Genomic DNA, 23,160 nt, shown 5'->3' with positions numbered 1-23,160 from the left:
AAGAGAGCAGTGCAGCTAATTGTTTAACCGCAACACGTCGTCGACGAGCTTGCGCACAGCACATATTCGCCAAGAGGCATCGAAATACGCTTCTTTCGTTCGTTGTTTATGCTCGTCCGGCTTGGGTCGCGATCGGAACGTTGATTTGTCCCTTTTTCCATACAGTGGTGTCTCTCGATCGTCGTCGTCCCTCCTCAGTGCTACGGACAGGTGCGCGTACCACAGTATACATACGCCTATATGGGTGCCAATTTCCAAGTGCAGTTCTCTCAGCAAAGTGCTGCTAAATCAGTTGTTTTTGTATGCATGCATGATTATATTAAGTGCGGTGATTGCAATTAGTGGCCAGAGCTCGAGAGCCAATGGCTGATGATGCAGCGATACTTCCTCCCAGCTAGTGCGACGAGATCATCGTGCTCTCTGACTTTTTAGCTGCTGCTGCCGCCGCCGCCGCCACCGCTGCTCCGATACTTTGGTAGGTCGAGCTGCTGCTACTTTTATTGATTTGTTGCAAAAGCGAATTACACGCGCTTACGCTTCCAAACAGAAGCTTGTTTAATTCAACCTGATCGAGCTTCTTTCCTCGTGTCTCTGCAGTACTCAGAATTCAGATTGCTTGCCGTAGAAGAGAAAGAGAGAGATAGAGAGAGAGAGACCAGAGCACAAGACATCCCACTTGACTTTTTCTCTTTTCTTAAAATGCGAGTCTCTCTTTCTCTCTTTCTCTCGAGTATATACACAGTATAGCAAAATACAGTATACATCTCCCCTATTCATCGTTTTGCTCTTTTTCTCTCCTTCGTAAAACCTGTACCATCAAGGACTGTGTGTGCTGCACACGTATACACGATGTATACAGTATTTGTGCGCACAGGCTTGTCGGTCTATATACCTGCGGACGAAAATAAAAAAAGGAGTACAACGCGCCAAGCGAACAAGATGAAGAAGCAGAAGAGACGAAGAAGAAGAAGAAAAATAAAAGGAAAAAATAAGTCGAAGCAAGAGGCAGAAAGAGAAGGAGAAAAAAATCTTTCGCATGGGCTATTATGTATAGAGGACCAAAGGCTGGGGATCATAATAGCAGCGACACAGACTCTGTGGCTGTTTAGATGATCGATCCGTCGAGTCTTACATTTAAATACATATAAACACATGCGCGCAAAGTTGCGTCTATTCAGTCAATTCTTCCCTCCCAATCTCTACTCTTAACTCTGTATTTTCTATACGTAACAGTGTGGCGTGTTTGTGTATGTATGTGTGTGTCGGGATAGTAATCAACGAAAAGCGAGTTTTGCTACCGCTACGCGCATCCTCCCGCAGCAGTAGCAGCAGCAGCAGCGTCGCCGCCATCGATTTCGCAGTATGTCTGCGCCTATGTAGTTGCCTGCCTGCCTGCCTGCCTGCCGAGAGAGAAGTTATAAGGGGACGCCGTTTGCTTTCTCTCTCTCTCTCGCTCTCGCTCCCACTCGTTCTCTTTTTCTTGTCGGCTTGTTGCAGCCTCGGTATTCTTTGCGAAGCGATGCTGCAAAAAATGCATGGAAAGCAACCCTGAATACAACCAGGAGAGTGAGAGAGAGAAGGGATCTCTCGTTTTTTTTCTCCTTTTTTCTTTCTTCTTTTTTTTTTCATGGCTTTTGCTCAGATTATACACGTATATAAAGTAAAGGACGATGCCTCGCACCGGTGGAGGTGCCGTACAAAAACGCTTCTACCTCGGCTTTGCCGCACGGTGCACGACTCGTTGATTTGTGGACAGATCGACCTCTTTATAACTCGACGAGAGATTATTTAAAACAGAAAAACACACAAGGGCCCAAGTTTGTAGTCTGCAAAGATAGTTAACCATATACATTACTGCAAAACGTTTTACACGCAGCTTCGAGCCAGCTCGGCGCAACTTTTGTAAAATTACGGCTATTAAAAGTTTTTGATGAATAGCAGGATGAAACAAAGTTTCTATTATGCAAATTATGACTTTGAAAATGCGTCCAACTTTGCGATAAAATACAAAGTACGCACACACACACGCGCAAGTACCTATACACGTAGAGAGTAGGTATCTGTAAAACGGCGACGAGAGCTTTAAACTTGTTCAAATTTCTGCATGTATTTTTGGTATTATACATACACGATATACATTTATAGTTCAGGGGCTTGCGTGAAGCGAAGAGAGAAAATAGTACGGCGGGGTATTACTTCGTACACACCCACGCGCGAGTTCTATTCATAAATTGCGCGAGCTATAGCGAGAAAAAGATTATTTCTCAATCAGCGCTTTAATCGAATATTACTTCATTAATTTCGATCTGTCGTAAATTTTCAAGTTCAAAGCTCGGCTTTCACGTATAGATGGGGCGGCGGCACTTTTATCTCTGTTATCGCGCGCGCGAGCGTGTTTTTCTTCCTTCCGCTGCTGCATGTCGATGGGAAGGTACCCTACAGCACGCATCTCTGCAGCTGTCTGTGCAAGGGCAATTAATCATTGAACCGTGCCCTATTCGACGTGTTTGTCTTGAAGCTATCTCGCTATATAGGCCGTGCGCGCGCCTGCACAAATTCATACTCGAGAGAGCAAAAGCCCCTCGAGAATAAACAAAGATCGCTCGCTTGTAGCTGCGAATCGTGAATGTTTTCTTATTCGACGCCCAAGTTCCAAGTGCACATCGGAGCGTAATCAAGTACGAATCGAGCCTGCAAATTTATGCAATAGCAGAGAAAAAACATCTCGCGAGGGAAATGCGCCACGGACGATGCGGTTGGCTCGTTCAGCGGCTATATCGATTTGACCTACGCCCAGAGCTAAACTGCCCTAGGATCGTAATTTGTAAACAACTCGAGCGGTCCTATACCTGCACTTGATAAGGTATTTTGAGCTAGCGGATGAATCGCCAAAATCAAGGTCACCAATTAAGGCGAAAAAGTACTCGAAAGCAGCGTAAAAAGCAAAATTCGTATACATATGTGCAGTCACGGAAGGTAAAAGTCGACGATTTCGTCGTCGAGGCGCCGAGTACTTTGACTCGAGCTATGGCCGAGAATAGTTCGGTGGGGCTATGCGCGTATACGCACTCAGGTATTCCACACACGAGCTGCGCGCATACGAGCAAATACGTTCGATACGTCGCGCACGCGTCTCGCATTGCCTAAACGACGTTTATCCGTTCCGCGATTGCTGCCGCACGCACAAAGAAATAATCAGCGCATAGAGACGAGGCCAGAAGGGGTCGAGAGGAGTAAAGAAAAAAAAAGGAGAAGAAAATAAAAACGAAATCGCGCAGTCCGAAATAAACCCTCTTACGATTCCGGGTAAAGATCGAGCCACGAGAAATGTACCTTGGCTAAGCGCCAAAATTCCTCTCCTCTCTCTCTCTCTCTCTTTATCCAACCTCAATTTGCAATAAAATACAGACGCGCGCGGCTCTCTGTGGAGTTTAAATACGCGAGAAAGAATAATCGGGCGTGAGGAAGTCGTACTGCGGCTGGGAGATAAGCATCTTCGGGCAGCCTCTGCGCGATTGCGCCAAAGTTTTTGACGTAGATCGATTTGATTTTCCAGACACGCGTGCGCGACCGTAGAACGACTCGGTAATTAGTACGCACGACGCTCCAGTTTTTCGCGCTTCTTTTTTTCCCGCTCGCAGCAAAGTTTCATTGAATCCGATTTTAGCCGATGAGAGAGAAAAAAGTGAAATTTCGACGCCAAACAAACAAATGTAAACTCGATTCGCTTAGCTTGCGTTTTTCTCTTCCGCTCGCTTGTTCCGAGAGTCCTCGCAACCTTCATCGAGATAAATGAGTTTTCAAGAAGTTATACCATCAAGCGCCAAAGTTCCTAATTATATATGAAAGAAAAGCCTGGTCCGCATACTTTATAAAGAACTACTGCAGTCGACGAGAAATAGGCGAAAGAAACTTTTTGAAGGATAGCTTTCGTAGACTCGAAAACTATACATGTTCGTGCCCTCCGAAGGCATTGGCATTTTCAACTTTTGCTCCATTCTCTCTCTCTTATAACACGTTCCCTAGAAGAAATAGTTTTTTAAACATTTCTACTTGTAAACTCATCCGATTATTCTATCCGTTAAAATGCAGCCTCGGAAAAATTAGTCCCTCAAGACATTTCCAATTACAGCGTGGCTTAAAAATTAGCACAAGCCAAGATTCCTGTCTTTTCGAGACTTGTGAAAAGTTGAAAGAAAAAGTTGAGGCACATAAATTCACGTGACTGCACGTCAAAGAAGAAAAGCAAGTGCACTTTGAGTATAACGCTTATCTCGACACCTCCACAAATGAACGGGCTAAAAAAGTTCATATTTTACCGTACACGTCTTCTTTCTATTATAATCGAGGTTTTTAATTTACCAATCCAATAGTGCCTAGCACAATACACAGTATATAATGTAAAAATAGAACACGAACATCAATGTTTAACGATTCAATTTACTTGTTTGTAGGTATCGCCTAAAACAGGAAGACGCAGATTCAGCAGCGACGAGTCTATCGAAGATCTAAATACGCTAAAAAGCGAACCAAAAAAAGGTATGTACATCCATAATTTCAATTATCTAATCTGTCGGCAACACGAAGTAAAGTTCAGGGCAAATTTGTTTTGTGGCTTACTAACCCAGCTACCAAGTCGATTTATATTTCCTTAAAATTTAGTCGCTCCCAAAGAAGTACACATATACAACATTCTAGTCGAGTGCTGTACATATAAGACACCGGTGGTTAATGAACTGTACTGGGCAGGTATAGGAACGAGCGAGTAAGCGAGCGAGTCCGATCGTGCCGTTACACGAAACAATTTTCCTTTTCTCTTTCGCGGAAAAATATATGGGAATGGACATGCTCGGCTAATCTCGTTTGCTTCCATAGAAAAAATTATATTTGCCGAGATATATACCTACACATTTACAAACGCACAAGTATATATCCACTTTTATCTTTCTTTCTTTGCTTCGTGAAAGTCTATACTAGCTATAATACACACACACACACACACACACACACACACACACACAAACATATATCGCACAGTACGTCGGGTGACTTATACACTAGCTCTGTATGTGTGTACGGGATGGAAGAGAGGAGAGAACACTCCCGTGGCCGTAAATTAGAGAGAGAAAAAGACGACGTTTTCAAGAGAAACAAGAGCATAAGGAAGATTCTCTTCTTTTGCTCGGCTGCTGCTCCTTCTATCTTGCCAAGAGACGAAGGATAAAATGGCGTTCGAGGAATCGGGCGCGTGCGAGAGTTAAGAAAACCGGTCGTTGTTGCAGGCACACATACAGAGAGGGCCTCCCTGCGCACACAAAAGCGGCGGCTTATTCCTTTCTTTTATTTTTGCTAAAAAAAAATCTCGCTCGGCTTGGTTCGCGCTCCTTTTATTAGCGATTACTAAAACCTCGGATTCTCGGAGTTTTTCATCGCTCGGAGCTCGAAGCGTTTAGAAAGTGCCGCTGATGCATAAGTCGAGTCCTTGAACGATCCAATGAAAATGTCCTCGCTCACGCGCCAGCCGAGGAGCTAGAAATTTCCGCCAAAACAGGTTGCGCTTTATACGTTTCTATACGGCGATGCCAGGCAAATCCAGAATGAGTATGCACTTTGCACCGCGCGCGCCTATATCGATGATCTTGAAAAGCAGCTTACGCAATTCCGTCCAATAACTTTTACTCTTCATCATCTTTGCTGCGCACGCGCGCGCGACGACTCTCCTCGAGAAAATTCCACACTACAGCTGCTGTAGCTGTAAAATTTATTACAACGACGGGCTGAATTCAAGCTTATAGCTGTGTCTGACTCACGCATATAATGAACACAGTTGAAACGGAGAGAATAAAAACTTTGCAAAGAATCACGGCCCCTTCGATCTGTATATAAGCACGTCGTCGCGAGGGCAAAAGTCGTGACTAAAGGTGACAATTTGGCATTTGAGTCGGAGTTGGCCGAGAGCCTGACTTCCGCATTTTACGCTCAACGGGGTTACAGACCCTCTCTCGGTCATCGCTTGAATCACGAGCGGCTCTGCCAAAGCCGCTATTATTTTCGCCTATCGTTTATGCAGTAACCTATGATAAATCTCGGGCCAGAAAGAAGACATCTTTGTCGTCAAAGTCTGCACATAGCGCAAACTTTGTGCATTAGCGCTAGTAAAGTTTGCGTCTTCTTCGCCTCTTTCTTCTTCTTTTATTAGTTTTTACGTGCGCGCAGAGTCCATTTTATGTTACTTTTCTCTCTCTCACTCTCTCTCTCTCTCTCTCTCTCTATCTGTCGGATGGTGTAAGTGACGCAAGAGTTTGCCTTTTAGATTAATGGATGCTTTTTGCCGTGGCGAAGCAAACAATTTTAAAAGTTTACTTTACCGTAACTTTTATCTGTAGAGCGAGTGAGAGAGAGAGAGAAAAAAAAACAACAGCGCTTAACGTTAAAAACTTTATTTTTTCGTCGCGCAATCTTCGTAATTTTGTTACAAGCTGAAATAAAAAAAAAGCTAGTCGATCGACAAATCTTCATTCATTTCCGCTGCACATCATCGCGGCCTGGCAAATATGCGATATAGCAAACTTTCTCTACTTTCTTGCCGATATTTTCCCTTTGGGATGAAGTTTAGCCTGACCTTTTTAGACCGGCTACACAGACTATGACGAAGACGACGACGACGACGACGGCAGTGCCACGAGCCGATCGATGAAGAGCCGCGAAAAGTTTCTGCGCGAAAGTTTTCCCTAGGATGGCAGAGTAAAACTTTTCTTGTTGCCGCGTTCAAAGCAACTTCTGACTTTTATGAGCTTCTCGTCGACTGCGGGCAAAATTTTCTCGCATTTCGATTTGTCTCGAGAGCACCGAGAGCTTCGCTCTTTGTCTCTCCCACTCTCGCTCGAGCCGTGTGCCCCGCGTGTGTTGAGTTATATTCTCTCTCGTTCCTGTTAGTCGACTTTGATACTCTTTGCCCGAGACTCGCGCTCGTTTCCACTTTGGTCTATACTCCTTGAACAATTAGAAACTTTGGCCCCAAAGTTTACAGCTGTATATTTCGCTGGAATATATCTGTCTGGCTGCCAGTAACGATTTCATTTTATAGCAGCCGCGAAACCTTGTTTCGCCACCTATGTAACTGCACGAATCGAGATTGGCGCAAAAACGACAGCAGCTCGCGCCGATATGCGACGCCCGTGAGATTACTTTTCCGCGTACGAGTCGATTAAAACTATTCGAAAATGGCACAGATTCGTTGCGTGGCGAGTCGAGTCACGCGAAGGCGTCGATTTTCCATGAAAATTTTGAAAGCCTCATGCCTCAAAGATGAGCTGCAGCAGCGGCAGCCGCAACGAACATTTTTTATTCAGCGTCGTGTGCCACCCTCCTTAGTATTTTTACTCTCTCTTTCGCGAGTAATCCATTTACTTTCGCCTTTAAAAGAGAGAAGAAAAGGCCCGGTCTATTTTTTTTAATGTAGCAAGTCAGGCTTTGGAACAAGACGGGCGTTGTGTACGTGCCCTTAGCGAGTAGGCAGCGCGAGGCTCCGAATAAAAGCTCTCGCGCGAATTATTATGCGTCCTCTTTTGCGCACACGTACGCGGAGACGCCGCCGCTTTTCCCCTGGGGATGCCGCTCGAGGGTGGCTGCTGCCGCCTTTGTTTTTTCCATAGCCTGCAACTCTCTCGAGCTGTTTTTTCTCTCTCCGTCTCGGCGTTTGCCAAGCGAGCAGTGATAAAAATCGATCTATATCGTGTGTGTGTGCTTCAACGTTTTTGTACTCGAGCCGGCGCAATTCATTTATTATCGTTCATTTATTATCGCGGACAATTGGCAAAGCAGCTGCAAGGAGTAAAATTTCGCTATTCGTCGTGGCGGTGCAAAGTCGGGCTCGCGCACGCCACGATCGCTCGTAAATATCCGGGAGCCGGGGCTGCGGCCTGCATTACCTCGCGCGCTCGCGATCGCGAAAAAAAGAGCAGGAAGGTGGGCGTGCCCCCTGAAGCGCGCGTGCAGCTCGTGCCTCGTGTATGTGTACCTGCGCTTAGTGCACGTAGTAGTAGCTGCTTCCCCCGCTCGTAACCGCTGCTACAGTGGCCGAATCGCTGCTCGGGCCGCGCGGCTGTACACATCGCCATGACCGAGCTCGACGCATGCATAATGCATGATGATTTTTGCGCTCGCTCGTATGGATTCTGCAGCTGTTGCGCTCCATGCGGCCTGCCGTGGCACTCGGAGCTCACGAAGAGCAAATAAACTCGAGCAACTTTTTCTGCCCCTGATCGCTTCGTTGCATTATTTGCCCGCGTGCCTGCGTACCTTTTGGCGCCAAAAAGCAAGCCTGGCCTCGCGCGCCCTAATCCTTTACGCCAAGGTTACAACAACCGCAATTAGTGTAAGCTAGCTGGAGATTGCAAGTATAAATTGGGAAATGTGCGCGCGTTTGTTTCGAAAAGCCGTCTGCGGCCAGATGCAGTTAATGCTCGCCGAGTGCTCAGCTGTTGGTGCGCCTTCGCCCCCCCTTGTATACTCGCTAGGAGGTCTAATCTCTCGGCCGAGCAAAGAGACGAATCTGGAGACGAGAGTTTCGACGCTGTATACGCCGTCGCCTGTCCGAAATAACAGCTCGATCGGTGCACGAGCGTCGGACGGCAAAGAGTCGCCGTTTTCGCGCGCAGACGAGGCGAAAGCTCGGAATATTGGCGCTCGGCCAAGCAAAACTCTTGGAGCGGCCAACCTCACTTTCCTCTTTCTCTGCCACCGCGTCGACGGACTTCTCGCCGAGCATTCGATCGCACGGACTGGTCTCCTGGACGTATTGCCGAGCTGCCGTTGATTATTCTTCTGCCGTAAACCAGCAGCGGTTTGCCGCGCGCTTTTGTGCTAGGCTGATACTAATTACAGCTCGATTTTTCGACGCTTCGGCAAAGGGTAAAAACACTCGATGGATAAATCATAAGTCAAAGGGATTGATTTACAGAGAGCTGCGAATAAAAGTCAGAAATTTGTAACTCGAGACGATCGTCGTTTGCGTGCACGAATGTATTTTTATGCGTTACATATACTTTAATCAACGCGATCAAGTACTCTGACCGAATTTCACGCGAGAACAGGTTTTGTGCAACAGATAATTGCACGATCATATAGCGGCTAGCAGTTTCTCCTGCTGCGTATACGTCTATATAATCCTAGCTCTCGGCTCGATCCATTACAGCTGAGAGGGGATTACGTGACGCAGTGCCTGTAGCGTGTGTGTGTGTGCGCGTTTGTGCGCGGCCAAGACACGTTCGCTCGCACATGCAGATTAAACGTAACGAATGCAGATCGCGATAATATAAATAAACGCACTGACAATCGCATGGCTCGCCGAGGTACAAGGCACGACTCCGTAATCGCTAACCTTAAATCTTGAAAGACGACGGCCTGATATTCCGTGTAAACTGCGACCTTGAAGAAAAAAATGCCCCTATCCTACCCTGCGCCAAGAAGTAGGTATGCAAAAGTTAATTCTTTTTTTCTTCTTTTTTTTGTTTTGTCTAGTGATACGACTCCGGCGTGGCAGAGGTCACGCGTGACGCTTTTCAAACACCTCGTCACCTGTTTCCGGTACTTTCATGCACTGTCACGCGCGAAAAAAACGGCGCGTACTTACACACTAGCAGAGAGCATGTAGTGTTATAGGGTGCGTCGCGCTGCCTGTTTATTTGGTCATTGTCGCGTGCCGCAGGTGCTCTCGTCTGCTCCGCAGCACACGTTGTTATTACTCGCCCCGATACGTAATTACGTCGAGCGTTATCCGCTACGTATACGCACGGCGAGCGAGGCGCGTGTTACGTCGAGCTCCGACTTTTTATGTAATTCGCGCCGACGGCGACGGCAGCCTATATACTCCGTTCGTCGACTCTTCAATGACGATTTCCATCGCGCCGATTAAATCACGAGTACGCGAAAAATAACGACGCTTTCGTTCGCCTGCGCACGAGGAAGCTCTTCCGTTTGCGGCGATTTTCCTTTGACTTGCCAGTGGTGCACTTGACCCGCACGCAATCGATACATTGTCTTCTTGCTCGCTTTGTACCGGCAACCTTCTTTTATCTTCTTATCTAGGTTGAAGATTTGCATCGCATTTTTTATTATTCTGCCTTTCTCTTTCTCTTATTTTTCGCGTTTTTCCTTTTCTTTTTAATTAAACATTTTGCAAAAGTTCAGTAAATAGCGCCTCGGACGCGCTCGCAACTATTCGCAAAGCTTTTTGTTATACAGCAGCTCCGCGTCAGCGCGCCAGAAACTTTGTGGGATGGAAATCTGGAATTTCCCCGAGATTAGAGAGAGAGAGAGAGGATCATGTTCGTTTTTCGGGAAACATAACTTGCCGCTGCTGCTTGCCGCTCTCGGCATACTTGCGGATGGTCAATTAGATTGTTTAATTTATGAAGCCACGCGCAGAGATTTCAGAAACGAATTTCGCCAAAAATACTTTATATAGTTGGCATTTTTTACCTATGCACCGCGGCTTTGTAATTTAATTAGAACCGCACTTGTATATATAAACACCTGTTTGTTGAGTTTTACGCTAGCAAATATACAACAGATACTTTTAATTAAATGGAAATTCAATTCAAGAGCAGCTACTCTGTGAAAACAAGATTAATATGATAATGTGGGAATAAAAACAAGCGATATATGCAAGGTTTATCGAGCGACGATCGAAAAAATTGACGGTTCTTTCTGCAAAGCAAAGTAATTAGTATGTATCGCAAGTTGTACATATGGTCTCGCTGTGACTAATGCCTATTTCTTTTTCAATTCATAAATCGATCAGTTGAAAATTCTGATGTGTGCAAATACCGAGCAAGAGTCTCTCGCAGTCGGTGTGTATCAAAAAGTCAGCACATGTATCATCGAATATCAGCAAATATAACCGGTCCCATTATATGACGTCCGAGTGTGCATCTCGGGAGAAACAGCGCGTATAAGCCTACATTTACATTTATGTAAGCAAATACCGTTAAAGTCCCCCCCACTTGGCGCTGTTCGAGTCAAGTTTCGCCCGCCCACCGAACTTTTATGTATATAAATGCGTGCACTGCACGTGCAATAAAAAGAAGAATTTAACGAGCGAGATATTATAAATTTGCAGGAATTATTAAGAGAGACAGTTGTTAAGTGCTTGCGAAAATGATTTTTCCTTTCTTTCTTACTCCCGGCTCTCTGTGTTTCGTGCAGCCTCATGAATATTAATAACGCCTTCATAAATATTGATCCTTTGCCACGCAGAGTCCCGAACTCGACGTACACATTTATATTTTTTTAGAGGCTCGGTGCGATCCGCAAACGGTCGGCTACATAGCCATACGCGCACTCGACTTGCCGGCACAAAAAAAATATCGAACCCGTCTCGCGCGAATCGCATCGTCCAAAAGCTTGGACGTGCTTTTCTCTTAACAGCGCGGCTGGATTTCGCGGCTCGATGCTCGATTGACACCGGACACGACGTGAAAATGAAAAGCTCGAGCCGGCGAGTGGTATATAGCAAGTATATACGGTTTAATTTTTCAGCCGCGTCTCTTTGTGTACACACTGGTGCGCGCGTATAGGAAACAATAGACCGGGAGCCTACACAATGGAACGTGCCTCGTGACTCGAAGTTTTGTCAGTCGGATATTTTGCATAAGCCGAGTCGCGCGCGCGCTCGACTTATAATTGAGTAATAATACAGTTTCGAGAGCCAAACGAAACGTCGATCTTTGAATGCGCGTCGAGTAGGCTTTGCCGCTCGCGAAAGCGATTGAGCGCGGCTATAAACGCGCGCCGGACAGCATCGGCTAATCATTTTTAATGTTTTACTCGGCTACTACTCGACTTACACACACACACACGCACACACTCGAATCATTTGATAACGAGGCATTTCCGACTGACGAATCAAGTTTTATATAAAGTGCGCGCGATGCTTGCACTGCACTCGATGAGGGTCACGTCCTCCGCATGTCATCAATCTATAGCTGCGCGCACACGATATTACGCGCCGTTTCCTCTGCTCGCTGCCTGATGGCTTGATAGCTTTATATACAGAGACGTATAAAGATTTTTTACTCGCTACTACAGAGCGGCGAGCTGCTGCGACCGAGAGAGAATTGCAAGAGAAAGAGAGTAAGGAGCGACAGAGAGAGAGAGAGAGAGAGAGAGAAGAAAGTTTCAGGCCCCTCCGGCGCTGCACGTACTATACGCACGTACATACACACACACACACACAAACACGCAGGCCACTCCGTCCAATTAACGAGATTAATTTCTGACGCGGCGCTCGCCCCGCTGGATTACTTCGACCAGAAGAGACTTTGGGCTCGAATGCATGCGTGAGCGTTTCGCGACTCGCTTATATTATACGCGTATACAGCGTGGTGCCCTGCGCAAGCCGATATATACACACACGTACTGTACCGTAGCTCGCCTAGGATTTTAATTAGTTTCGCAAACTATTTCACCGACCTCACTCTCTTCTCTCTTCTCTCTTTCTCCGCTCGTGTTTGTCTGGGCTCCGATATTATCGCATATATAACTGCTAAAGCCCGTAACTTTTCAATGTTAATAATCGCAGGAAGAAATGCGATTCGAGAGTTAAGTTTGATTTATTGCACGCCCCGGCGAACTTTGAAAGAGGAATAAAAAAAAAAAAAGATTGAACATGTCAAGGTCTCTTTTGCCCGGGTAATATTGAAATTCCCTAGGCGAAGCCCGTAGCCCCGGAGCTTTATAGATCATCCATACATATACACACACATGCACGTTCTAAGCGCACGACGATTTTGTTATTTTCGCGTGTATGACCTGATTTTCTGCCTGGCTACGTACGTAGAGACGGAAATGAAGAAAAAAAAGGCCGACTGCAAGAATGATTATATTCGAGTCACGTTTAATAAGTTGCACGTGCGCATGCCGACATATCGCCCACCGCAGCCACACGTATTACGTTACATTGTTACGACTTTATGAGGCTTGTTAATTATTTAAACAAACATACACGCAGCCGCAGCGGTGAAAGTTGTTGCAAGTGTGCAGTACTGCGCGTCTGCGCATTGGCTAACCTAGAAATTCTAATCCACTAGAAATTAATCGGCATATTTTGCTGATAAATAGTGTATACGTCTAGAGCTATTTTGTCTGTATATGCACGTACACATAGACAGAGTCGCTTGAATTGTAATTTTCTCGACGATAGTTGTGCGCGCCGTGTATAGGCGACGTAACTTTCGCAAGGCAAGGTCGTTAAACTTTCACCCACCGGCGCCGCCGTCGCTTCATCGATTTACCTCGTTTATGCGTACGCAGCATATAGCTCTGCGGCCAGGCGCTTGACATAATTTGTTGTAGCTATACGTGTATATTACATACATACTATGCCGCACAGCTATATACGACGAGTTGAGTAAAACTTTGAAGCGCTCGCGCGATGCTAACTTTTTTAATTGACGTCGACGACGTCGTTGTCGCACAGTCTGCCAGCTAAATGCGATTAATTTTTAATAGAAATCGAATACGTGTACAGTCGTGACGATGCAGCGTGGATCAAAATGCGAAGAAATACTTTCTTCGCGTGGCGCATTTTTATGCTCGCGATGTATGCGCATGGTCAACTTGCCTTTGTCTATCTCGGAAAGGGAATTCGCAGCGTCATTTTCGCTTATACACCGTCGTCGCTGAATCATGCATTTTCGAGCGAAGAAAAAAAGAAGCATAATAACAACGACCGAGAGTTTACTTTGGATCGCGAGTGCGCCAATTAATGGTCATCGGTTAGACGAAATAATCATCGATCACGTCGATCTTGGCGTCGATATATTATATAAATCAAATAATTCCTGGTGATTATTTGATTATTGAGCATCGATCAAAGGGAAAGAATAAATCGTCGGCGCGAAAAAAGGAGAAAACAGCTGCGCGCTGCCTCGTTGTATTTAATACAAATCGAGGCGCACATGCGAGTGACTTCCTTTTTTCCCTCTGATTCCGAGCTGATTAAAGGATATATGTAACTCTTGCGCGCGCGTGCAAAGGGAAGAGCACAAACGGCGAACCGGTTCTGGCCTCGGTAAGGCCGCCCACAAGCCTTTCCTTTTTTTTTGCTCGCACACACGGTACTTTCGTATACGTACGACCCTTGCACGCGCGAAAGGATGATATTCGCATTTTGCTAGCGAGGTATATACAAGTACGATTATCGGCTCCACGTGCAGCGCGCGAAAATATCCTGCTCTCGCTCGCGGAGGTTGACGCGCGAGGCCAGTGAACCGTTAACAGGGAAAAAGAAAAACGTAGACGATGCAGACAGGCGTCGCGATTCATTCAAACTGACATATTTTCGAAGCGGCTCGAGCGTCCTATGCTGTAAATAAAATAATGCATATGGCAGTCGCACGGCTCGTAGCGTCGGCAGCGGGTCGAAAATAGCGTAGCTGTCACGATCGCTGATCGGATTGATCAGTTTAAATAGCTTGCCGATAGAGCGAAAATCTGTCCGTCCGTGGACAAACATCAAAAAGATTACGCGGCTTTATCGATCAATAGGATCTTGTAAGAACTACGCCAACTTTGATACAGATCGTTTCGCGAATTAATCAAATATCGTTTTATCTATCTCGAATCGTAATTCATTAAAAAAAAAAAGGCGATCGATGGCGAAGAATCCGATCGAGTTGCTCGCCGCGACGAGAGACACGAATTTTATCAAACTCATGCAAACACGCGTAGGGAAGCATAATTGAGAAAATGTTGAAGCGACGCGATGTATGTTTCCTCACGCACGTATTATATCGACGCATTAGATATCGCGAGACGAGTTGGAGTGTTGTGGACTTGCGCGCACAAAAGCCGATAAACATGTATAATAAATGATAAAAAGGCAAAACTGCCAAGAGAGAGAGAGAGAGAGAGAGAGAGAGAGAGAGAAATTCATAATCAGCGGCTTTATCGAGCGTGTATGCTTAAAGCTCATCGCGAGCATCACGCCATATTTGTTGTTCGGAATTGCTTTGCTTTGATAAAAGATGGAAAACGACCATTGTAGCTCTATTTTTATCACTGCTGCTCGCGGCTATGACCTACAGAGACTCGTAACATACTTTATGCTGAATTCGACCGATGGATCATTCTCAATCTGTCGAGTGATTTTTTTGTGCAAGCCGTACGGGCGCGTACTCTTGTTATTCGTTAAGTAATCGACTAAATGATTCGACGATAGCTGGGAAATTATTAGGCTGCGCGAGTCTATTTCCGGGTTATGAACGAGCGCGCCTCTCTACGACGAAATTCGCGAGGTTTCTGTGGAGCGGCTGTGCGCGTTAATTGGCACTCTGCCGTCGCGCGACGACGACGACGACGACGACGACGATATTCTCGCGCGCGCGACTCGTATATAGTTGCATCGTTTGTCGCAAACCAAACGAAAAGAGCCGTGTGCCTCGTATACGCGTCGTCTACTTAATTGTGTATTTACGCAACGCTGGCGCACACAGTGAAAGCTCGCAAATTGTTTTATTATTCCGCCGCTATTCGCGCACAGTGACATTGCAATGGAGGAAAAAAGTGAAAATTTGCCAGAGCGCCGTGCTTTATCATGCAAATTCGATAAAAAATGTTTTATTCGTTAACTAGCTGGGGGCATTTTTTTGAGCACGGAACACGTTTGCACGGAAATGCGCCAGTCGCGATGATATCATCAAAGTTATTATTGTCATTACTCATCGCGTATATAGTCGTGAAATTCGCGCGTCTTTTGTCGACTCGAGCTTTCTTTGGCGTTTGTGTATAGCTACGTTTACAGATGTATATAGGAGAGCTGCGCATATAGACACCTATCGATCCGTCTTTTCTAACGTCGGAGTTGCTGTGCTGCACATTCTTGGCAGAGAGTCACGCGACGTGCGGTAGTGCGGCGGCAGAGCAACTACGGCCGTGCCATTAACCCAGAATTCTGCGCGCGCTCGAGGACGCCGAGCTGCACATAGAGTGAGGCTTCCCTCTTTTGTGCCCATACAGCACACTGGCATACCCAAACACATACACGCACACACAGATTGTTTGAACGTACAAACGCTCTACGCTCTCGTACGTGTAGCTTTTGTGTACGAGTATTTTTTTTACGATGATGGATGCTTCTTCTCCGTCTCGTTCGTCATGTTCGTCCCGTTCGTCTTGCTCGTTTTTGCTTCTACGCTCCGGCTTTTGAATATTTATATGAATGACGACGTTGAAAGCGATTAAGAAACTTTTCTCGAGCCCATGCAGCTTCGTTAAATGCGTCACAACACGTTCGACAATCGCGTCCGAGGTCTCATTGTAATAGCGCCTCGAGATCTCGGTCGATCGACGACGTGACGCGGTAAAAAGAGCAGCGACGGCAGCCGCGGGAGAGCGACGAATCGATATGCAATCGTCGACGCGTCGCCGATACGAAAGGCCAATCGAGCGATAGAGCCAGACGAGCATAGCCAGTGCCGATTATTCGACGAGCGAAAAATGTATACGTTCGCGTACGACTTTATTGTCACAAGGAGCGTTGCCACTTGTTATATGACAAAAGTGTCGGCGATACAATCAAGCGAAAAGCATCGACTGGCTCGAAAGTTAACGATCTACTTGCGCCTTGCGTTGCAGTCGCAGTTGCAGTCGAGTGAAAATTCCTCGAATTGCTCGAGCGAGCGATCCTCGCGCCAGATATATATACCTACACCTACCGAGTGCGAACTTTGCACATTAAAAGCGCTGAAACTTTATCCCTGCGAATCGAGAGGGAAAACAGTCGCGTAAGGATATGATCTCGACGGCAATAACGATGACGAGCTAATAACAATAACAGTACGCGGAGATGCGGAGCTGGCGTAGAAAAGGCGTGCGAGGAGCTTTTATGCGCTGCACATACCCGCAGCGAGTAATTTTTTATTTATAATCGCGCATGACTGACGCGTGCATACACACACGCGCACACACACACACACGTACACAGATGCATTGGCGCCGTGCCATCGGCCCACTGTCCGCTTATATAGCCGATAATTGACCTCGCGTGGAAAAGCCTCAGCTCGTATGTATATGTGCGTACTTACATAGCAGCTTTTTGTGCCACCGTTAAACGTCGGCGTTTGCCATATAAATTTTCGCTCTCGCAGCGCAGCGCACGCGTTTATATTTTTAATAATTAACGCGTGTCGCGCGGAGCAAATTAGCGCACACGTACACGTAAAAGTGATCGGCTCGTTCGACCTACTTCGCGACCCAGAGAGTCAATAGGGAAATTTCGTAAGCCCCGCGGGACGCAAATTGCCACCTTCGATCGAACGCGACGAGCCAATGGCTCATTATATAATTGACTCATCGCGCGACGATCGCGGCGAGTCCGAGGAGCTGCCGCTGCGTAGAATTTCGCCAAATCTAGTCGGATTCTCGGACTGCGCAGCTGGCGGAGCTATAAATGGCCGCTTTATGGAGCTGCCAGTGCAAGCCTCTCTCGGCTTACATACGCATTATACTCGTGCAAAAGTAACGCAGTTGTCGAAGAACTGGTTCCTGCCTGCCTGCCTGCCTGCCTGCTAGGTACAATTTGCGCGATGCACGAAAACCCGTTCGCCTCCGAGCAAAGGAGCTGCTGCTGCTATATGTATTATAAAAACTGGTTTTCGGACGCTGACCAGCAAAAAGCCAGATTCGATCGCGAGAATACTGCACGCGGCGATGTGCTCGCGATGCATATAATTTTTACCAAGACGAAGAGAGAGAGAGAGAGAGAGAAATCGAGCCTCGGGTTTCAAGTCACTCGACGCAGCTCGCAGCTCCCCCCCGACTCTATACTTGGATTGGAAAATTTTCTCAAAGCGGCTCGCGATCGCGAGTAAAAAATAAATTATAATCTAACGCGGCTCGTTAAGTCGATCGTCGTCGTGTCGCGTATAGGTACGCGCGGGTTGCGTCATCGTACGCGCGCCTTTTATTAATATAATAAAGCCTATATAAACGTTCTTTGCGACGTAAAAATAACCACGACGAGTTTTGCGCGCGAGGAAAGTATAGCCCGCAGCTAATATCCTTGCTCATTGGCTCTGCTGGCCGGCTTTATTATACACGAGCGCGCAAAAATGTCGCACGATAGAGAACCGTCGAATCATTGACCCAATTTCACACGTTACGTTTACGAGTCGCATATATATCCTACATGTGCATACGTAAACCAGTCCAAATAAAATGATTCGCCACCGAAACCGTATAAACAAAAGTTTCTCACTCTCTATAATCGCAGCTGACATTGAAGTCGCTGCAAAGGAGACCATTTCGCTGGCTGTTGAATCGTCGATCGAAAATTCCGTGCATACGTGTGCAACGGCAGGCAACTGCAGTCGTCGTTGTCGTGTGGGTCAAATCTATTCTCCGCCAGCGTTACCGCCGCTACTTTCCTCGTTTGAGCCGACCTCGATTTTATACGTCTTTGAGAGCTGCATCGAGTCGTCTCTGTTTCTCTCTCTCTCGGTAGCGTGCAAGTTGCGCTTAGCCTTATCGTACGTCTCTCTGCAATTTCAACGCGTTGAATAATCGAGCTGTAAGCAACAAGCCGTTTTTAGCGAACGCGCGCAAATGTTTGTATTAATACACACATCCATTATCGTATATCGGCGGCTCGTCGAGCTGGCGAAATAAAAGAAGAAGCAGCTCGCTTGTATTATACGTGGCCGAGTCTTGATTTATATCCGTATCTGCGTCGTTGCAGATAATAATACTCGTATACATACACCACACACACACACGTATAAATTCCAGTAAAGTGAAAGAAGAAGCAGAAGAGGCAGAAGAAGCAGTAGGGGAAAGAAAAAAAAAGCCAAATCGCACGAGTCAGCGATGTGCGCACTACTCGGCGAAGCAGGAACTCTCTACGTCGACTGCGAGTATTAACGCGCTCCGAGAGAGCTCGAGGGACAGATAAGATTATCGCTCGCGTATACATGTAGACACTACTGCAAAGCGATGATGCGCGCGCGCCAAAGAGGATCGCATAGCAAGAGACGCGATATAAACAGCTATACGAGAGGAAAAAACGAGGGCTTCGTTTGGCCAGACGCGCGTGGGCCTGTGCACATGCACTGGACTTGTACATGCAATCGACCGAGGTAGACTTTTATTACGATCGCGGGCTCGCATATCTACGTGACTGATGCGCGTCTCGTATTTTTGCGCTATCGCCAAATTAGGTCATTCCGTAGTGGTAGCGGCATTGCTTATGGAAAACTAGCCGCAGCTCTATATCGTCTCGTGCTCGCGCTTGCGTACATATACGGGGGACAAAGAACGAGACTCTACGCTCCGACTGCATGTATATAAAACCACCCGTTAGACTACGACAAGATTTTGCAGCAGCACGAGAAGCGACGGCGGCAAGACTCCGCTTACCATTTACATTTAGAATAAAGTACGTGTATGTGTGTGTGTGTGTGCTCGTGTACGAGTGCAGAAAGGGGGGATCTCGAGTTCCTAGTACGTAGGGCATACACACAAACGCACACCAAGTGTGTTTGGCATCCCCAAGACAGCACGGGCATGCATTATTCACATCGGCAAGACACGCCACACACAGTAGTGAGGGAGATCCTCTCTCGCTTCTTTGGCTTTATCCATTTACGCTCGAGTTATCCGTTTTCCCTCTTCGCTCACGCGCTCGCTATTTCTCTCTCTCTCTTTCTCTTTACTACTTCTCTCAACTCGTCTATATCTATCTTTGTAGCTCAGAGAGCACGAGAGAGAGAGAGAAAACATTTGCGTATAATTGCAAAGCGAGCGTTGACGACTACTTTACGACTTTGTCTTTAAATAATCGATTATTTCGGAGCAGAGAAGAAGAAAGGAAAATAAATACGATTAGATCTTATAATAGACGCTCGAGGAACGAGGAAGAGGCACGCGCGCATGAATAATTTGTCGGTGGCAGTACGCGAGCATGCGATGCATTTCTGACCTCACGCTATATGCACTGCATCGAGCATACACACGCACATTTGCGCGCACATCTTTTCACTTATACTATGTTACAACGTACGTGTATAGGTGCTATATAATAGATAAGTGAAAAAAGCATCAATTGCGCAAGGTGAAAGTCACCCTACCTACTGCACACTTGCTCATTGCGATTGAACTTCTACATGCGCACACGTACGTGCAGCAAGTATATAATGTTTTCTTGTGTGTGTGTGTGTATAATACTGTGTACATGCGCAATGTTGCAGAGAGAGAGAGAAAAGTCGTGACTCGTCTGGCTGTGTTACTTTATCTCTCTCTCCCTCTCTAAAGAGAGATGAAAGGGGAGAAATATAAATATACACGTATATAGAGATTTACGAGGCAAGAAAGGATACAAGGAGAAAACCGGTTTCGCCGGTCGATGCTTCGAAAACATCTAATCTTTTGAGAAAGAGTAAGCGGACGATGGCGACGGAGATGACGACGTTACATTTGGCTTTTACTGGGCCGAGACCTCCTCTCTCTTCTCTCTTCTCTCTCTCTCTCTCTCCCTCTCCTCTCTCCCTCTTGCTGCCTGCATCTGTCTTGAAGCTAAGAGAGATAGACATCGAGACGGTGCATTGGATCGGTTACGACATCGATGCAGACTGCAGCACAGCCACATGCACACACACACACATACACAAACTAAAGCCATGCACTCACATGCACAGTAGCAGCTATTGTCATGCCAGGTGGCCTTTATAGTGTAATTCGATGCGGATGATGTAGATCGTGGATCTTTGCATTTTTTACTCGATTCTCTAGCTGCCAGCTCGGCTACTGTTTTTTGCGCGCACTGCACGATCGATCAGAGGGGAGAAAAAAAAGAAACAAAGACTGCTTACGCGCCTGTATATGCAGTGCCCCGACGCTCGCGAATTGCGATACAGAGTCACGATTCTCGTTATTTACAAGCCGCGCCGCCACCGTCGAGCCGGCCGCTTTTCTGAGATCACTATTACATATCTGCGCGACGAAAAATTGACGCGCGCAGTTATTATTCGGTAAACTTCCGACCGAGGCGCGCTCATGAATAAACGCGCGCATTTTTTTCGCCTAATCATCGATCGAGCCGATCGAGCGATCGTTGCAAAAACAGAGAGAAAAAAAAACGCCCCTGGACGCTCAAAAGATAGCTACTACGTGGCCTGGCCTGGCCGTTGTTGCAGGCCTTGACTTTTTGTCGCAGCTATAAGGCGCTATATATTATTATACAATAAGCGCAAACAATGTAGGTCGAGCCGCACGAAGAAACGACAAATCGCTCGAGCGCTCCGCGCGTGACTGCTGACCTTTGCGTTATTATTTAGAGCCAGTCCGAGTATCGGCTTTTATTAGTTTTTCATTTCCATTCAGCTTCGACGCTTAGAGCGCTTAAATTCCCATAAACGCGAGCCAGAATACGGCCGCTCCGCAATTATGATTTCTTCTTGACACCTCGACTGTATAGGAAAAAATGCGCGCAGATAAATAGCACCGATTTTTCTGAACTTGACTTATAAAAAAGCTCCAATGTCGCTTATCGTCGCATATTTAAGGCGCTGCGCGTTCGGCTATATAACATCGTGTGGGAGCTAGCCGTACGCTGGCGGTGGCTATGTGTCAGCGTAAATTTAGATGTGGGCGGGCGTCCGGCGAAATCCGAGTCGCCAGGCTTTCGAAGCATATATTATTATCAGAGCCGTGTAACGCCTGCACTCGCTCGCACGCACGCGAAATACCGACGCTCTCGTGTAGGCGTCCAATAGGAAAAGGTCGACGACGAGCGTACGTGGCTCGATGCTACTTCCATCGATATATACATTTGCTGTCGCTTTTATCACGGCATTGTTTACCAACAATCATCGCTCGCTTCGCTTTTTTCCCCCTAGCGCCGCACCATCTCCGCGATTTTTATATCGCTCCGAGCAAGCGTTTCCTATTTATTATGTTCGACGCGACGCATGTGCTTCGCGATTCGAGGTCGTACGTAACTGCAACGACACGTACACGATCGCGCGCAAAGAAAGTCAAGGAAGGATCGCAAAATTACATTTACGGCAATTGCATCATACACACGCGTCCGAGGACGAAAATTGTGCGTTCAATCCTCGATGGAAAAGTTTTTGTCGCGTCGCGTTAAATAGTCTCCCTGTTCTCTCATTCGATCTGCCGACTACGAGAGAGCTGTGTGCGGCGAGCAGAGCCACTGCATGCGAGAGACGTCGTGACGAGCTACGACGTCGAGGCATGTCGCGGTCCAGGAATAGAATGTAGACCTCCGCAAACATCATGCCTCGCTCGCGACTTGTCAGTTATATATCGTCGTCGGTAATAATACAGGAAAATGTAACCAGAGAAGAGCTGCGCGACACGAGCTGGAATATCCGAGCACTGCGAGCCGAGCGTTATTTTGCAGAAACGCGCGCCTCGATACGTGAATCATACTCGGCGTATATATAAGCCGCGAGCGATCTCAGCAGTCGATTAATTTGCAATCGCCGGAATAGCTCTTGACGAGAGCGAGCGAGAGAGCCATTTTTTATTCATTCCAAAGCTCCGATATTTCTGCAGCTTTTATTGCTTTATCGATGCCCCGTCTAGAACCGCTGCGCAAAAATCTCGTTATATCCGGAATCGGATTTTCAATAACGTTGCTCCAAAAACACGTACTGCGCGCAGTCGCAAACAGACGTGCAACGCGCGAGGGATATTCTTGCCACGGCATTTTTACAATGCGGTTGAAAATTTCGAATTATAACGCTGAGGCTTTTTACCGCTTTATCCTGCAGCAACAGCTTTACTTTTATTATATCCTCGACGCCAGAGAGAAAGAGTAGTTTTATGAAGCCTGCCTGCCTCGCGCAGTCCGTTATCGCGAGCGAGCTTTTTCTGCCTTTTAATTGGAATTTTTATGGATGTTACACGGATCGTCTGGGAAAAGTAGCCTTAATTAGCAAATATATATAATGTAAGTGCGTTGCGAGTAAATTTTTATCGGCCGCGAAGAAAACGAGAGACGGATTTAACCTCGTCACCTAAAGAGACGGGCGATATCTGCGACGTTCATCGTTCGGTCGCTTGAAATAATACCAACGTAGACATGGGCTACTTGGTCGGTTGCGCACAAATTGTCGTCGACAAACGATCTGCTCGAAA

At 46.6% G+C, this 23,160-nt stretch overlaps 1 protein-coding gene across 2 annotated transcripts in view; it reads left to right on the top strand.

Annotated features, from left to right (window-relative positions):
* The window catches only part of LOC106660582 (probable JmjC domain-containing histone demethylation protein 2C), a 132,019-nt gene that overhangs the window by 49,252 nt on the left and 59,607 nt on the right, over positions 1-23,160 (top strand). For both annotated transcript variants that reach the window (XM_023460357.1, XM_023460356.1), the window contains exon 7: positions 4,455-4,539. In XM_023460357.1, the coding sequence (XP_023316125.1) occupies positions 4,455-4,539 (85 nt within the window). The remainder of the gene's footprint in view (positions 1-4,454; positions 4,540-23,160) is intronic.

This window comes from Trichogramma pretiosum, unplaced genomic scaffold (genome assembly GCF_000599845.2).
Source record: "Trichogramma pretiosum strain Unisexual culture from Peru unplaced genomic scaffold, Tpre_2.0 scaffold59, whole genome shotgun sequence".
Classification (NCBI taxonomy): domain Eukaryota; kingdom Metazoa; phylum Arthropoda; class Insecta; order Hymenoptera; family Trichogrammatidae; genus Trichogramma; species Trichogramma pretiosum.
This window is presented reverse-complemented; position numbering and strand designations above follow the sequence as displayed.